Source organism: Lynx canadensis, chromosome B1 (assembly GCF_007474595.2).
Source record: "Lynx canadensis isolate LIC74 chromosome B1, mLynCan4.pri.v2, whole genome shotgun sequence".
Lineage (NCBI taxonomy): Eukaryota > Metazoa > Chordata > Mammalia > Carnivora > Felidae > Lynx > Lynx canadensis.
The window spans coordinates 110,595,333-110,610,830 of NC_044306.2; the positions used below are offsets into that span (position 1 = coordinate 110,595,333).

Genomic DNA, 15,498 nt, shown 5'->3' on the forward strand with positions numbered 1-15,498 from the left:
AAAAGAGAGAGGGAAAGAGAGCAAGAGAGTGAGCATTAGTTAGATGCAAAGCCAGGATTGAAGGATAATTTTTTTTTCTGTGTAACCAGGAGAAATCTGAACGTATGCCTCGGCTGGGAGGGAAAGCTGTAGAGAACATCCACGAGAACCAAGAATGTGTTAAAAACCAGAACACAGGTGCAAAGTGGAGTCACTAATGCTAAGCCCCACATCACGAAATCAAGGCTTAATTAGTTTCAGCTTTTCCAGAAATGGAATCTTAAACCAGTCAAGAATCTCCTGATCAGCTCTAGTGAGGTAGTCTGCCTGACAGACCCCAGCCATCCCCCAAAGGAAAGGAACTGTAATAACTAACCCACTTTTGCCTAGTATAACTTCCTTATTCCTGCTCCCATCTGCCTGTAAGAGTGTTTCATTTGGTGCAGGATGTACAGCTCCTTGGAGCTCCTTTCTATCTGCTAGATGGGATGCTGCCCAACTCATGAATCTCTGAATAAAGCCAGTAAGATCTGTAAAATTTAGTTGGATTTTGTGCGAGGGTGGAGGTAGATAAACATAATTTTGGAGGTAGGAATAGGAAGAACATTTGCGATGATTAATGCATCAACTTGTCTGGGCCACAGGTGGCAGATATTTGGTCAAACGTTATTCTGAATAGGATTCTGAGGGTATTTCTGGGTGAAATTAACATTTGAATTGGTAGGCTGAGTAAAGCAAATTGCCCTAAGGTTGGTCGAATCCATCTAAGCAATTGAAGGCCTGAATAGTACATAAAAGTTGACCCTCCCTTATATGAGAAGGAACGCTTCCTGCCTGACTGCCTTGACTTGGGATTTCAGCCCTTCCCTGCCTTCCAACTCAAACTGAAACATGGACTTTGAGGTCTGGGTCTGCCAGTTTTTGGACTAGAACTGCTCCATTGGCTCTCCTGGGTCTCAGCTTGCTGACTGTAGCTCTTGGGACTTCTCAGTCTCTATAATCACATGAGCCAATTCCTTACAATACATCTCTCTTTATCTATACATACATCCTATTATTTCTATTTCTCTGGAGAACCCTGACCCATACAGCATTGAAATAATTATACCCATTGACACCTACTTTCTTATAAAACAGAATCAAGGTCATCTGCTGAGCATGAGGTACATGAGGAAGGTAAAGAAGGTTTGTGAAAAAAGAAAGGAATTTTGTAGGAGAATAGAAATGAGAATGGTACTGAACAGGGCTTGTTTCTTTGTATAAAAGGTCTTTGTCTCAAAGCAAATTAATGTTTAATTATTTGTGAACTTATTGACTCCATATATTGATACTGCAAGCTTATAAATTCAAGGGGTAAGGACTGTCTTTCAAAGATGGAGCATGCTTTACTGTTGGAGCCATTTGCTTGGGTTCTTATCCCAGATTTGCTGTTTTGTAGTTGCATTATCTTGGGTAAGATACTCAACCTTTTTGCTCCTCAGTTTCCTCATCGGTATTTACTTAATAGGCTTGTGGTAGAAACTAAAGAAATCTCCAGGGCACTTTCAATGGTGACTGGCACTAGTAAAAATCATGAACGTCTTGACCTCAATCTACCTGAGCACTTAGCACAATACCTGGAATATAGTAGATCTTGAATACACGAGTTAGTGGATGGATGAAAACTATTCTGTGGCTTAGCTTCTATGGCTAATGGTTGCCAACTCAGTGTCATGTCCACCCTATTCTACATTCCCCGCTGTAGGCCGAGGGAAGATCCTCAGAACCGTATTCCCCAGAATCCCTTTGCAGTGGGGTTACATGTTGGATTCTGCCAAAGATAAGTGTTTGCCCAAAGTCCAAACAGGAAAGAGAAAGAAAACAATTATTTGCTCAGGACAGCTGGGGAGAGTACAAGACTGCAGGACTTTAGCAGAAGACAGATGAAGTGTTTTGTGCAGCTATGTCCGGGCACTCTCCTAAGAAGCATCAACTTCATTGCTACATGAAGCCAAATCCATCAGTGGCAGCTTGGACTTCTGATTTCTGCATTATGGGTTTCTTCCAGACAGCAGCAGGTTCCTTCCCTGGCTTCACTTGTTTGGCTCTTCCAACATTTATATAAGTTTCTAGTTCTCTTCATTAAATCCTTTCCTGCTTAAAATATCTCATGGGCTTTGTTTCTTGGACTAAACCCAATTGTTATTGGTTAGATTGTTTCTCCCCCAAATTCTTGTGTTGAAGCACTTGGGTGTAGTACCTCAGATTGTGACTGTATTTGGAAATAGACATTTAGAGAGATGATTAGGTTAAAATGAGACCATTTGAGTGGGCCTTAATTACATCTGACTGATGTTCTGATAAGAAGACGAAATTTGGATATACAAGGAACACCAGGAATGCCCTTACAAAGAAGAAAGACCACAGACTACTTGAGGACATTGCAAGAAAGTGGCCATCTATAAGCCCAAGAGAAAGGCCTCAATAGGGACCAGTCTGCTGAAGGGCCTTGATCTCAGGTTCCTGGGCTCCAGAACTGTGAGGAAATAAATACCATCCTTGGGTATTTTGTTATGGTAGCCCTATGAAACTAACATACCAGTTGGAACAGTAACTGGATTATGAGAACAATAGACTCTCTGTCCCTCTGATTCTTCAGGGTGAGACAGTGTGGTTGGAGAGGTGTTTAAGGTATCACATATTAGTGAGTCGCTTGAAAAATTCACACGAGGTCCAACTTACCCAGAAGTTGCTGCTATACTAATGCCATGAAAATTCCATCTCATGGCCTAGATGAGATCTGAGTTCTGATCAACACCCAGGAAAAACTGGCACGGTGTGGATGTCATGCAACACAGTAATTCAGTTGTTTCTGCACACCCACAAAGGCAGCTGTTGCGTTCATCCCCACCTCCAGGACAACCCAGGGCCCTGCCAGCACATGCAGCAGCTATGCTAGACCGGTTGCCAGCAGAGACTATTCAATGGGGAGTTTGGGTAGTTTTACCTCATTCAGCAGTTTTAAGGGTAAAGAAAAAGTGAAAACCCAAAAATAGAATATGTGCAGGAAGTTTGAAGAAGGAATGGAAACCAGAATTGAGTTATGAAGACCTACTAAGAAAAAAGTGATCCTGAAGAATCCTTCCTCAGAAAAGGAAGTGAATTGAAGGGCGTAACTGACATAAAAAAAATCTTGTGAGTGCCTAAGAGGAAGCGGTTAACTCTACTTTCTAATCTAGAGGGGTGACAGCCTTCAACTCCTACCCTGAGGCCCTCTCTTCCCAGAGAGATGGAAGGTCACAAATATGGGTCCATATCTAATGAGCTCCAAGGACACACAGGCCAGTGTGGCACTTCCAAATTAAAGGGTTGATAAATGGGACAGGACTTGATGCGCTGCCTGCACCTGGTATGGCGAGAGGGTTCTAAGGCATTATTTTGTCTTATTTCACTAATGAGGATTCCAGAGGGTAAACTTGCACAAAGTCACATAAGTCCTGACATAGCAGTCCAATCTTAGTCCAAGATTACCTGTTGAACCATTTTGCCTCAAAGAAACACTTCAAGGACTCATCAAATGAACACTTCCAGTGATTGAAGATATCTGGTAGAGTACTACAAATACCACTTTTAAATGTCCCTGTCTACCCTCCACCCACAGGCTATTCATACGTGTCATCAATTCCATTCTGTGGAGCTAATTTAAAGTGAGAGAGTTCTTTTGTTTTTCCCAGGGAGTCTAACCAAAAAAGAATAATTTGTCTGTAGGAGTTAGGAATAAAGGTTTTTCTCAAGATACTTAAAAGATTTTCTTAAATGTTCCACTATTACAGTGAAACAAAAGTTGTATTACACATTTATGTGGGTGGTTCATTCTAAGACTGTAATTCTAGCTTTAATTAGATCAGAAACAGAAATCAGACCTTAACTGAAGGAGAATGTAGTTTCTAAGCAGCGAGTGGCAACAGAGGACCAAGACATTTAAGCAATTCTTTTCTTATGGAATAATGAAAGCAAGCTGACCATCTTTTTTTCCATTCTTCAAGAAAACCTTGTAGTGATTTTGTTTTTCATTAAATATTTGGTTGGCTTCCCTTTATCTGTTCTTTTCATGTGCTTGTCTACTTGCCTACACCCAGACCAGACCCTCCATGCTGAAATATATTGAATTCCATCACTAGCCACCTAAGTTCAAATGCTGTTCGTGCCCGTTTCAATGTGTGTATATGTAATTGTCTCTTCTTTGTAACTAATTCAAGTCATTTATGAAATGTGCATAATCTTCCCTCAGTCAGGAGGTGGGGGGGTGGGGTTCACCCTACCTTACATTTTAAATATGTTTCTGTAAAAGGACATATGAACCACTGTTCATTGTTTTAATGGAGTTTGTACACCAATTAATGAAACGTGAGAAGACATTGGATATTCATTCCCTGATGCTTTAATCTCCTTAATCAAACTCAAGGCACTGGAAGCCATGAGTTCCTGTCAGTAGAAAACACAGCCCATGAGAAAAATGAGAGGAAGAGGATGGTCACACAGACAATCCTACTTTGGGAATTTTTTTAACCTTGACTCTATTATTTTTTAATTTCAAGCATACTTGGTATTTTAATTTCAGGAGATCTTGTAAATCAACTAGGCATATGAGCCAGATCCAGTGAGCTTTACAGCTTATACTAGTTAAAACTTCAGTAAAACCTACTCGATTTCCTAACCATGTCTTTTTGTACGTTTTTTACAGTAAAAAATAGTCTAGCGGCTCTAAAGAGATTTTTCAAAAAACTCTCCAAATACAACTGATTTCAGTCTTGTATGTTTCTGCCCTTTTGCTGTTTATATTGATGTATCCATTTAGTGTTTAATTCTCAGGCTAGGAGATAAATAACACCCCCACGCACCCCAGCAAAATGCTGTTCCCAAAAAAGGGTGTTTCCAGAGCACCCCACTGCCTTGTAAGAGAAAACTAAAATGGAAGAGTCATGCCCAGTGGGCCTCGCTGCCCTACCAATCCCTGGTTACACTCCCCTCATTTTCCCCAAGCCCCCAAATTCCTATTTATTTAGTAATGATCCCAAAACTAAATATAAATCTTTGTTTTTCTCCTTTTTTTTTTTTAAATTTTTTTAACGTTTATTTATTTTTGAGACAGAGACAGAGCACGAACGGGGGAGGGGCAGAGAGAGAGGGAGACCCAGAATCGGAAGCAGGCTCCAGGCTCTGAGCCATCAGCCCAGAGCCCGACGCGGGGCTCGAACTCACGGATCTCGAGATCGTGACCTGAGCTGAAGCCGGACGCTTAACCGACTGAGCCACCCAGGCGCCCCTGTTTTTCTCCTTTTGCATAACAAACACAATACAAATTTCTTTGAGAGCAAGGACAAAATCTTTCTGCTCATCTCCGTGTTTAACACAGTGTTGGGCATGTAGCATCTTCAGCTACTAAATAAAAACTACAAGGAAAAGGGCAATTTGTGTCTTTTTTGGCTTTAAATGTATCACATCTCTTTAATAATGTCTTAGCTCCTGAAATCACAGATTAAGTGATAAAGAAGAATAAATCACTGTTGCCACATTTAACACTTGTACATTTTATTTAATTAAATCAGCCATTGTACACATTTGCAGCTATGTATTGTTAGTGTTGTATTTTTTTTCCATTAACTAATACATGCCCTCATAGATATATTCAATTAGTGTTATCACCATGGGAACAAGATGCTGATTCATCAACTGAAAATTCACTTCTTCTCACAGTATTCAAGTTTTTTGATTACACAGCAAAAATCAAAACCAAAAAAAGGTGAATAACCATTATGTTGTTACACAGACATCATCTGCACTGCAAATAACACAACAGAAATGCTTTTCTTGAGCTCCAGTGAAGGTTCTGACAAGAAGGCCATGGTGTGTCTCAAAAAGTTTCACCATCAGCCTCTCTCATTTTGGCTGCCAAAAAAGCTTTATTTCCTATCCAACTGCCAAAAAGTGCTAGCATTTGAGGCTTAAGAGATTTGGCTTATGGGAAATCTCCCTCCCAGGAAATTTGCGCCCTTGGCAACACTACTTGAAATGATGAAGTGCCATTGTTTGTCACTTTTGTTTTTGACATTCGGAGCAATGAGTCATTTTTGCACAACAGGAAAAGACCAGATAGAATTGGAAAATGTTCAATCCCTGGAGGATAGACTCTTTTTTTTTTTTTTTAATTTCATCTTCATCGAATATACTTTTCTTTAACAAATAACTGATTCAAAATGTATACTGTTTATATGAATATATTTGTGAATATATATATATGTTAAAATGCTACACAGCTTCAACCACTAGAGGAATAAGGAATTAGAACATGGAAATCACTCAGATGATTAAAGTTCCTTCTTTGAAACAAACAAAAAAGTGCACAAATGCACTTAAGAGTTTCCAAGGGAGTTTGGATTTCAAATAAATAAATCAAAAATTTTAACCAAAACCCAATTTGTAAGGATTTCTCAACCTTGTCTGCAAGCTAAAAAACAGACCTAGCTGAAAAGTGAAAAGTGCTTGCTCAGGGTCAGAAGAATGAAAACCATCAGTGTGATTAGAAGAGAAGTTTTGTCTGTGGTTTTGATTTTTAAATGCTACATGCAGGTATTAGAGAAGATATAAACCTGGAGGGGGGGGGTACACTCCAGCATGGTGAAGGAGTTTAACCTTTTGCGTAGTGGGTAAATCTTGTTTCCAATGAATTATCTACAGTGCAGTGGCCAGAAGAAAGTACCACCAATAAGACAGCGTGGTTTGCTAAAGCAGCAATGAAAACTGGAAAAGTACAGTAGTTATAGCTTTTAAAATACCCTGCCAATGTGTCCAAAATCCAAAAGACCTGAAGATGCTAGAACGCCACAGGATGTAGCTGCTAGCAGCTGAATACCTCATTGTTTCACTCCTTTTGCCTTCTGCTCCCCTTCTCCCCTCCCTCAGAGTGGCTGTTGGAGAATCATAAATCAAGGCTGGCCAGCACCAGCAATAAGTGCTTAGTTAGGATAGTTCCTTGAGGTCATTAACCCATCTTTAACTAGGAGCAATGGCTACTCTGGAAGGTCTAAGGACATGGTAGGTCTGAAGTGCTTCTTTTGCAGTAGAACTGTATTATCATTCGATTGTGTTAGCAATATCTTAATTAACCATTGTTCAGCAATTTCTAGAGGCCTTTTATTTCCATGATGCCCAGTGTAGTTACGATAGGCAGTGGTTTTAATTTTAATATGTTGTTCATCTGAGCATTTTAGCTATATACATTGTACAAGGATATCCCTTGGAAGGATTCCTATATATCAACACTTGAAGAGGTCTGTAGGTGAAGTTCTTCTGATCGATGGATTTTCATGGAGCTTGTGCAGAAGCAAAGAACGACGGAGGTGGCCAGTTTCCAGTTTAGCACAGACACAACAAAGTAGTGGATACAGCATCCAGACTGAAGGATGCTATCTTTGGTCACAAATTAGCTTACAGTTAAAGAGGATGGGGAAAAACTAAAACAAAATGCAGTGTTTTTGCTAAAAGTGGAAGTGTCAGGGTATCCCATTAGGTCGCTCTGCTAGTGAAACGGGAAGTTGCATATCGAGTGGATGTGTGGTTTCTGGTGTGAGGACAGGGCAGCCCCTCATTTGGCCTCTTGCTTCGAGTCCTCCTTGCAGAAATGCCGAAGGAGTTGCTGGAGGTCGCGCTGGAGGTCATCTTGGTCTAGTGCTTCTGGTACATCCTCCAGGTGCTCCAAGTAAATGTGTTTTCCATGCTGGTCCTTCACCACAGCCCTCTTCTGTGTACTGGCTTTACTCATTGTCGTCCTGGAGGAAAGCAGACAAGAGAGAATTATACTTTCTTCACTACAAGGCAGCCACCACCTTTGGGGTGGGAGTGATCACTGTGACACGAAAATACTTCACTGTGCTACCTCTGGATACTTCTAGACTGAGCTATTAGTTTAACATCTGCAGCCATCCTTCCACCTCTCTCTTTTAAACATGGCCTCTCCCATCTGACGTAAGTCATGAAATGTTTTAAAGTATTTTGGAACAAAGAATATTTTTTAAAACTTTCAGAACTATTTCAAAGAAATAAAACCATGCTTTAATGAGATTCTCTCCAAAAGCAACCATACAATCATTCATGTTTGTTTAAGGTGCACTGATTTGAAAGCGCTTGGCACATCCCGAAACAGGGATTCCATATGTACTTTTTGACAGGCTAGGAAAAATAGTTTTTGATTTTCTGAAAACACCTCAGCTGTCAGCTTAATCCTTAGAGTCGCATCCTGTTCTGGGAAATGTTCTAGGAAAACTTTTCCATGAGACATAGATCTTTAAAAACGGGAATCTTATTCTATCAACATAGAGGAAGGTGAATACCAACGAGAGATGAGGACTGCCCCAGCCTTGAAACTTCATCTGGAGACGGTAGGGAAGAGAGAGGAGAGAGAGAAAACACCGAGAGACAGATCCTTCCTCCATCTGCTCAGATTTCCAGGACTTTGCCCATTTTTGGTCTTCTATGCCACTGACTAGTGCTTTCTTGGCTCCCTCCTAATGATTACTTGACAAAAGGGGCTATGATGTACTGTGGTATTTAGTACTATTTTCCTGTATCCCTACTTGAAAATTATTAAACTGTAATTTGTTCATTCTCTGTCCTTCCATCTACTTCTCAATAGAATTATTCATTCTGTAAATATGTGGTGAACATTTTTATGTGCCAGGCACTATGATTGTAATAAATAAGGAAAACAAATCACAGAGATTTTAAGCGATGTTCCAAATACAAAGTAACACAGTTAGTATGAAGTGAGGCCAAGACTCAAGGATTCCAGAGCCTGAATCCGTAACCACGATGCCATGCATCTTCACTTAAAACCACAGAAGAGCAGTTTTCTTAGCTTCACTCCAGCATTTTTCTTAATGGATTCCTAGTGTTCAGAAGCTAGAGGTTCTGCACTGTCATGCCTTTAAGATCATCCCGAGTTTTCATTGTTCTACCTTCTCACACTGCCATGCATTTAAGATACTCCTGATTTCAAAAAAAAAAAAAAAAAAAAAAAAAAAAAAAGACTTATTTTAGCCAAAATACTTTCAGGTTTTCTTTTGGGCATCTTTGTCTCCTTCTTCCTTCTTCTCATGTTTTCTTATTCTCTCCTTCCTTTGACACCACATGAATTATTTTGTATCTGAAAGCAAACTTAAATTTGTTCCTCTTGATAAAAAAGGTCCTATTTTGTTCCAGTGGTTGAAATCAGATTGTGTTTTTCTCACGATTCAGCACCCATAATATTTTTCTTCTCCGAAAAGGCAAATATCTGATTATTTCTGCCAAGAGCTAATAGCAGCCTTCGTGGCACTGGTGTGGCTGTGTTGGGGGGTGGGGGGGGGAGGCGGTGAATAAGCTTCTATCACAGGACAATCCCTGATATTTTGTGCAGATATCGTAGATGAATGTGCTTATGAGCATGTGTATGCATGTAACTCAAGCAGTGGAATGAATTTACTTATGTGTATTCAGGGGAGCAGTGGGGATGATAAAATATCTTCAGCAACATACAAGATAAAGCGGTGTACTGACAAATACAGTTCCGGAACTAAATAGCTGTAGAACTTAATTGAGTTGTTTCATATCCCTGGCTTCAAATTCACCAGCAGTAATTAAGAAGTTTGGATTAGATGGTCCCTAAATCTATCCCAATGTAAAGATCTCATGATGTTAGGGTGTACATGGTTTGTGTGGCTTTGTATGCATAACTGAATAAAAGACGTAAAAGTTCAGAGTATAAAAAGTGCTTTATCCTTAATTCACGGGGCATTTTTAAAGTTCCCTGAGCAATTACACTCTTTTAAATTCTTAGCTGCTGCTGTTTTTCACATGTGATTGGAGGGCGGAATTGTGACAGAACCTTTAATTCGCTGTTCTAATTATTATGTTCTGCAGGCTGAAAATAGCTCTGTAGAGTACTATAAATGACAATCTTTTTCTTCTTTACAATGAAGCGAAAAGAACAATAGTAACTTGAATTTCCATTGTGTCTTTTCACTGAGAAGCTGAGGACACTTTTTTAGCATGGTGCTGCTAAAGGACCAAAGAGAGAGGGGACTAGAGAGAAGGGCCAGGAGACAAGGCAATGGTGCTGACAATCACGCATCAAGTAGGTGATAGGGACGACACAGCGTCACAGCTTGTCTCTTTCCTCAGGGACAAAAATGAGCCACTTACTTCTTTTATGGCCCTTTCTTAACTTGTTAAAATCCCTGGTTTCAGCATTTACAATCAGGTTTGTGGGTATCCAACTCATGCTCATGTTATTTGCCACTCGCATGCAAGATCATGAAACAACTTAAAGATTTTAGAAGCAGCTTAAAAACAAAAACAAAACCCCAAAGCATGTGCCACTTGGCATTATGATTCGGTACGACTGAGCTGAAGGTAGCTGGTCACAAGATTAATCTGTGAGCAGCTGATTGGTTTCCTCTCCAAATGTGCTCCAAATCTGTCAACACAATGGAATATTCTAGCCAGTTGGCCTTAACGAAACTGATGACTTGTTAAAACCCAGGGAGTGGTTGTGTGAACAGGTGTCTCAGTTCCCCTCAAGCCTTGGTATCATTTTCAAAGCGTCAAGAGGACACTACAGGTTTGACACACTGACAGATCTACCACTTGGCAAAGCGGACAACGTAGACAGAGTTGGTAATTCCCAAGGGATGTTAGGGCAGAGGTAGGGGCTCTGTTTTTCTTACAACTGGAAAAAAAAGTCAAGGTGTTAGTAGGCAGAGCATAACCCCATGCTAACCCAAACCTTTTAATTACTGATCCATCCTCTTTCAGAATCTCATTCTCTACTAAACTGGGTAAGTGCACTTTCATGTGGCTACCTGTATAGCTCAAAGCCTGAAGAAAAAAGAAAATAAGACAAGACCCACCATGAGCCATGGACTTTAAAAAAAAGCTATTACTTTGCTTAATTGATACCATAAAAAGATATACTTGAAAGGAGAAATAAAAACAATCCTAGGAACAAATGTAAATACTGAGTTTTATTTACATCTCTCCCATTTGTGAGGGAGATGTATTGTATTACTCATAAATGTTGGTAAATAGCATCTGTACCGATCGACTTTTAATTTCCTCCACACCTCATCCCCCCTCTTTCTCCGGTGGAGACTCTAATGATGAATATAATGATCAGAGGCAAAAACAAGCAGCAAATGAATAAAGCCCAAAGCGTACAACTCACATAATTCACCTTTTGATTATACAAGGTCAAAATACTGTCCTTAAAAGTATTTAAATAAGGTATGCTTTTCATATCCCAATGCATTCCCATATATAATCTCAGTGCACATTGTGGGTGTGGAAGAGAATGCACATATAACATTCAACTTCAAAATGTCTCAATAGCAAAAAAATGTTTTGTAGATGTTTGCATATGCCCTACAATCCCTTAGTGAAAACCCCTGGGGCCAGATGTATCTCAGAATTCAGAATATTTTCCCTTTTGGATTTTAGAAAGGTAGTATGATATATATGCTGTATATTTGAATACCTCTGATGGGGCAGGGACAGCATCTACTAATCAAACGCATAAATATATCCACAGCAAAACATATGAATATTCAGTCTAGGTAGGACCAAAAGACTCTCCATGTCATTATAACTCCATATCAGCTCACATTAAGTTTTACTGCCAAGTTAGCTTGCTATTAACCTACAAAATTTGTATTGGTTTTCAGAATTTTGGGATCTTTTTAATCCTAGTAAGGGTTTGTGGATCTGTCCCTATGGACCCATTTCCTAATTACTGAAAATCAGAACTTAAATAATTATAAATGCTTGTTTTATATCTAGGTTTAAAATAAATCAGACTTTTCATTAATGCCTATCTTTGGAAATATTTGAGAGCATTAGCTACTAGAGATAATTCACAATCTCTTTCTCCTTCCTTCCTTCCTTCCTTCCTTCCTTCCTTCCTTCCTTCCTTCCTTCCTTCCTTCCTTCCTTTCTTTCTCTTACTAATTAAAGAATTAAAGTCACTTCTGGAGCATCTAAACAAGATGTACAATCGTGACCTAACTCCAGAGATTCTGATTCTGATTCAGTTGAAGCAAATCCTGGTCATCTAGACTTTTAAACGCATTTAAGATGACACGGAACTTGTCGCTTTGTGGATAGCACAAGTTGAGAAAACGTTACCTCACTGTACAAGTTATTCAAACAGCAACTCTACTCTCTTGAATTATTCTGCACCCTTCCATGAATACATATATGGAATGACATAATGGTAAGTCATTTTATTTTTAAACACAAAGCAAGCACAAAACATACAACACAAAAACACAAAAGTGATAATGCTTCTATACCTCTTCAAAGTCATCTTTGGCTGAAGGAAGATCAGTGGCTAAACTAGAATCACCCAGATGTTTCTCCATCCTTTCTCCATGTACCATAGTTGTTTTAACAACTTTGCTGACTCTACGGCCTTCCACTGGTTCAGCCTGAAATTGTGAGGTACTGGACAAAATGCTGGGCTCAGACAAAGTTACCTAATGAATGAAGGACACATGATAACACAGTTTCTGACTGCCAAAATGTAACAGTGATGGATTTTTCTATGTAAAAACAAACACACAAACAAACAAAACCCCAAAACCTTAAAATGGTATACACAGGCCTTCTGGAAAATAGTATTTTGGAAAAGAGAAGCAGGTACTAAAAGAAAGAAAAAAGCCTATAATCAACCGGTAATGCCTATATAATGACTCTATACACACAGCACCAAACCCACCACTCATTAATCAGCTGAACGAAAATCTGTCAGGAAGTATTATGAATAAGAAACTGATTCCTCAGCGACATGACAACCTGAGCATGAACTCTCTTTTCCCCCATGTTTAAATGGTTGTGATTTTATGAAGATAAAATTAAACCCCAAAAGAGGAACTCTCAAAGATATGAGAAACTGAAAAAGTAGATTTCTAGAGAAACTGTGGGTGCGATAATAAACTTCTGAGGATGTGAATGAATGCAAAACAGTGAGTGTGTCACCAATGATATGTCAAAGGGAGTAAACGTTCCTCAGAGAGGGAAGTAGAACAGAAAGAAGTAAAACTATAAATCAAGGAGTTTCTGGATCCTGGCTTTAGTGACTGAAATGCAGAAGTTTAAATATCAAATATTTATCTCCAGTGCCCTACAGAAGACTGCTATGCTGCCCGGGCACAAGCATTACAACACAATTTTACAAGGTCTTTTCATGACATACAGCTCGCCAGCAAATGGAATTCTGGTCTTTTAAAATTTCAGTTTTGGATTTCTGTTTTATGTACTCAGCCATGAATTAAACAGAAAATAGAAATAAGAAGGACCAGGGGCACCTGGGTGGCTCAGTTGGTCAAGCGTCTGACCCTTGATTTCAGCTCAAGTCCTGATCTCAGGGTTGTGAGATCAAGCCCTGCATCCGGCTCTGTGCTGACAATGCAGTGCCTGCTTGGGATTCTCTCTCTACCCCCCCTCTGCCCCTCCCCCGCTCGCTCACACTCTCTCTCTCTCTCTCTCTCTCTGTCAACATAAATAAATGAACTTAAAAAAATAAATACATAAGAAGGACCAAACAGAGACAATGAGTATAATGGCTACAAATGTCCTTGAAGGTTAGTTTAAAATTCCACAAAATCATGAAGAAACATGTGAATATGCAACTGAAAGCAGAGTGCCATATAAGCGGGAGCAGTGGGGCCAGTATGGACAATCGTGTCCACCTCTTCTGACTCTGTTTTAGACCTCTCCATAAAATCAGGTTGGAGAATCAGATGATCTTACCTCTGACTGTTCAGTGTCACTCTTTAATACAATGCGCTTCATGACTTTGGAATAGCCATCTCCTTCCTCAATGCTGATGGGTCCCTGTGCCATTCCCTGCATTGTAACCTCTTCTTTCTCTGTGCCATCAGAGGCTACGTACCGCCTAATGATTTTCCTAGTGACCTGAAAGATATTTTATTCATGTATCTTGTGTTTGAGTGACAGTACCGGGGTACCGATAAGTTTTAAACAGGAGGCTTTGAGATCAACCATGTTAGGACAATACCTTCTTTACCACAGTGTGTCCATGCTCATCAATGTATTCTTCTTCTGTGACTGTTTCTGGGGGTATGTCAGGCATATCATCTCCCTAAACAGTTGAGAGAAAATGGTCACTTCAGTGTCGGGCATCAATTCTGAGAAACTACTCCCAAGTGCTTATAATGTTAGAAAATGAAGGGAGCTACTGAGAAGCACTGCTGAGATGCCAAATCCTGTCGAGTAGTGTGTTTTAAAGAAAAAAAAAAAAAAGGTGGGAAGTAACATGCTTAGGAGAAGTGGACCAAAGTTAGGCGTAAAACAAACACACCAACAAAAACAGACAAGCAAGGTGAGGTGGGTGGAACTGAAGAAGCGGTCTCTCTCTTGCTGTTCGCTCTCTTGGAAGTGGGCTGCCAATGTCATCACCACTGCAGGTTTTTTTTTTTTTTTTTTTCCGAACAAAACTTAGGAGAGTTAAGTGAAGGGGTCTGCTTTTGAATGGCCATGCACTACCTAAAGAGCATGCCAAGCCCTCGTGGCTCCATGGCTAGCATCACTCTCTGAGGGTTACGGGGACAGAAGTGTCCTGGACGTGCAGGAACGTAACAGCTGGTACCTGAATAATCACTCGTCGGCGGACAACCCTGGTAGTTACCATCGCCTCCTCATCTGAGCTGGCCTCCAGCTCACCTAATTCCTCTGTTAGCTCCTGGTGGAAGCATGGAAGCATCGTTTTGTTTAACACGCTAAGGAATGTCTTCACTACTGGTTTCTGCTTTAGTTCACACGGTTTTCTGAAAGTTTTATTCATGGAGGCTGTGCTAGAAAAGCCAGCATAGCAAACAAGTGTGTGTCTGTCTCACACTTTGGTAAGAATACTTTTTTGTTCAATGAATGAAAACAATTCTGGAATTCTGAAAGCTGAGTGCCCATCTGTCAGAATCTATCAAAAGAAACGAGCAACTTGTCCACATTACTTCTTGGACTTAAACTCCTGATAAATAACCAAATGTAAACACAAAACTTAAGCAACACCCACACACACACACACACACACAGACACACAACACTTGTAAGCCATCAATACTCAACACTCAGGCTTAGGCTTAGAATGATTAACCCACAGGTATAGAAATAACTTATGCTTGTAGCAGAACTTTCTGCAAAAAGTCAAAATTTCCTGCAGCTCTTATCTAGCCAGTTGAGCATCTCCCTGGCAACAAACAAGGCAGGCTATGAATAATATTAGACTCATTTTGCAGAGAAGTTAAGATGCACAGGCCAGTCTGATTTTATGGGTCTGGCCCAGAGTCAAAGATGGAGCTAAGAACACAATTTTAGATTAGAACATATCTCGGGAGCGTTCCATTGAATTACTCTTTCCTAACAGGATACTACTTTTTTTTTTTTTTAAAGAAAACTCAATGATATTTTTTCAACATATTTTAAAATATC

At 39.9% G+C, this 15,498-nt stretch overlaps 1 protein-coding gene across 20 annotated transcripts in view; it reads right to left on the reverse strand.

The window, feature by feature from the left end:
- Window positions 1-5,529: 5,529 nt before the first annotated feature.
- ANK2 (ankyrin 2) overlaps window positions 5,530-15,498 on the reverse strand; it is a 272,404-nt gene continuing 262,435 nt past the window's right edge. For 11 of the 20 annotated variants that reach the window (XM_030313213.1, XM_030313216.1, XM_030313221.1 and 8 more), the window contains 5 exons: window positions 14,069-14,152; window positions 13,801-13,965; window positions 12,342-12,524; window positions 10,781-10,872; window positions 5,530-7,787 (listed from right to left, as the gene is read on the reverse strand). In XM_030313213.1, coding sequence (XP_030169073.1) covers window positions 7,604-7,787; window positions 10,781-10,872; window positions 12,342-12,524; window positions 13,801-13,965; window positions 14,069-14,152 — 708 coding nt within the window. In that variant the 3' untranslated portion in view covers window positions 5,530-7,603. Of the gene's footprint in view, window positions 7,788-10,780; window positions 10,873-12,341; window positions 12,525-13,800; window positions 13,966-14,068; window positions 14,153-14,659; window positions 14,753-15,498 lie in introns of all 20 variants that reach the window. The other 9 variants (XM_036064262.1, XM_036064263.1, XM_030313210.1 and 6 more) reach the window with 1 other exon arrangement.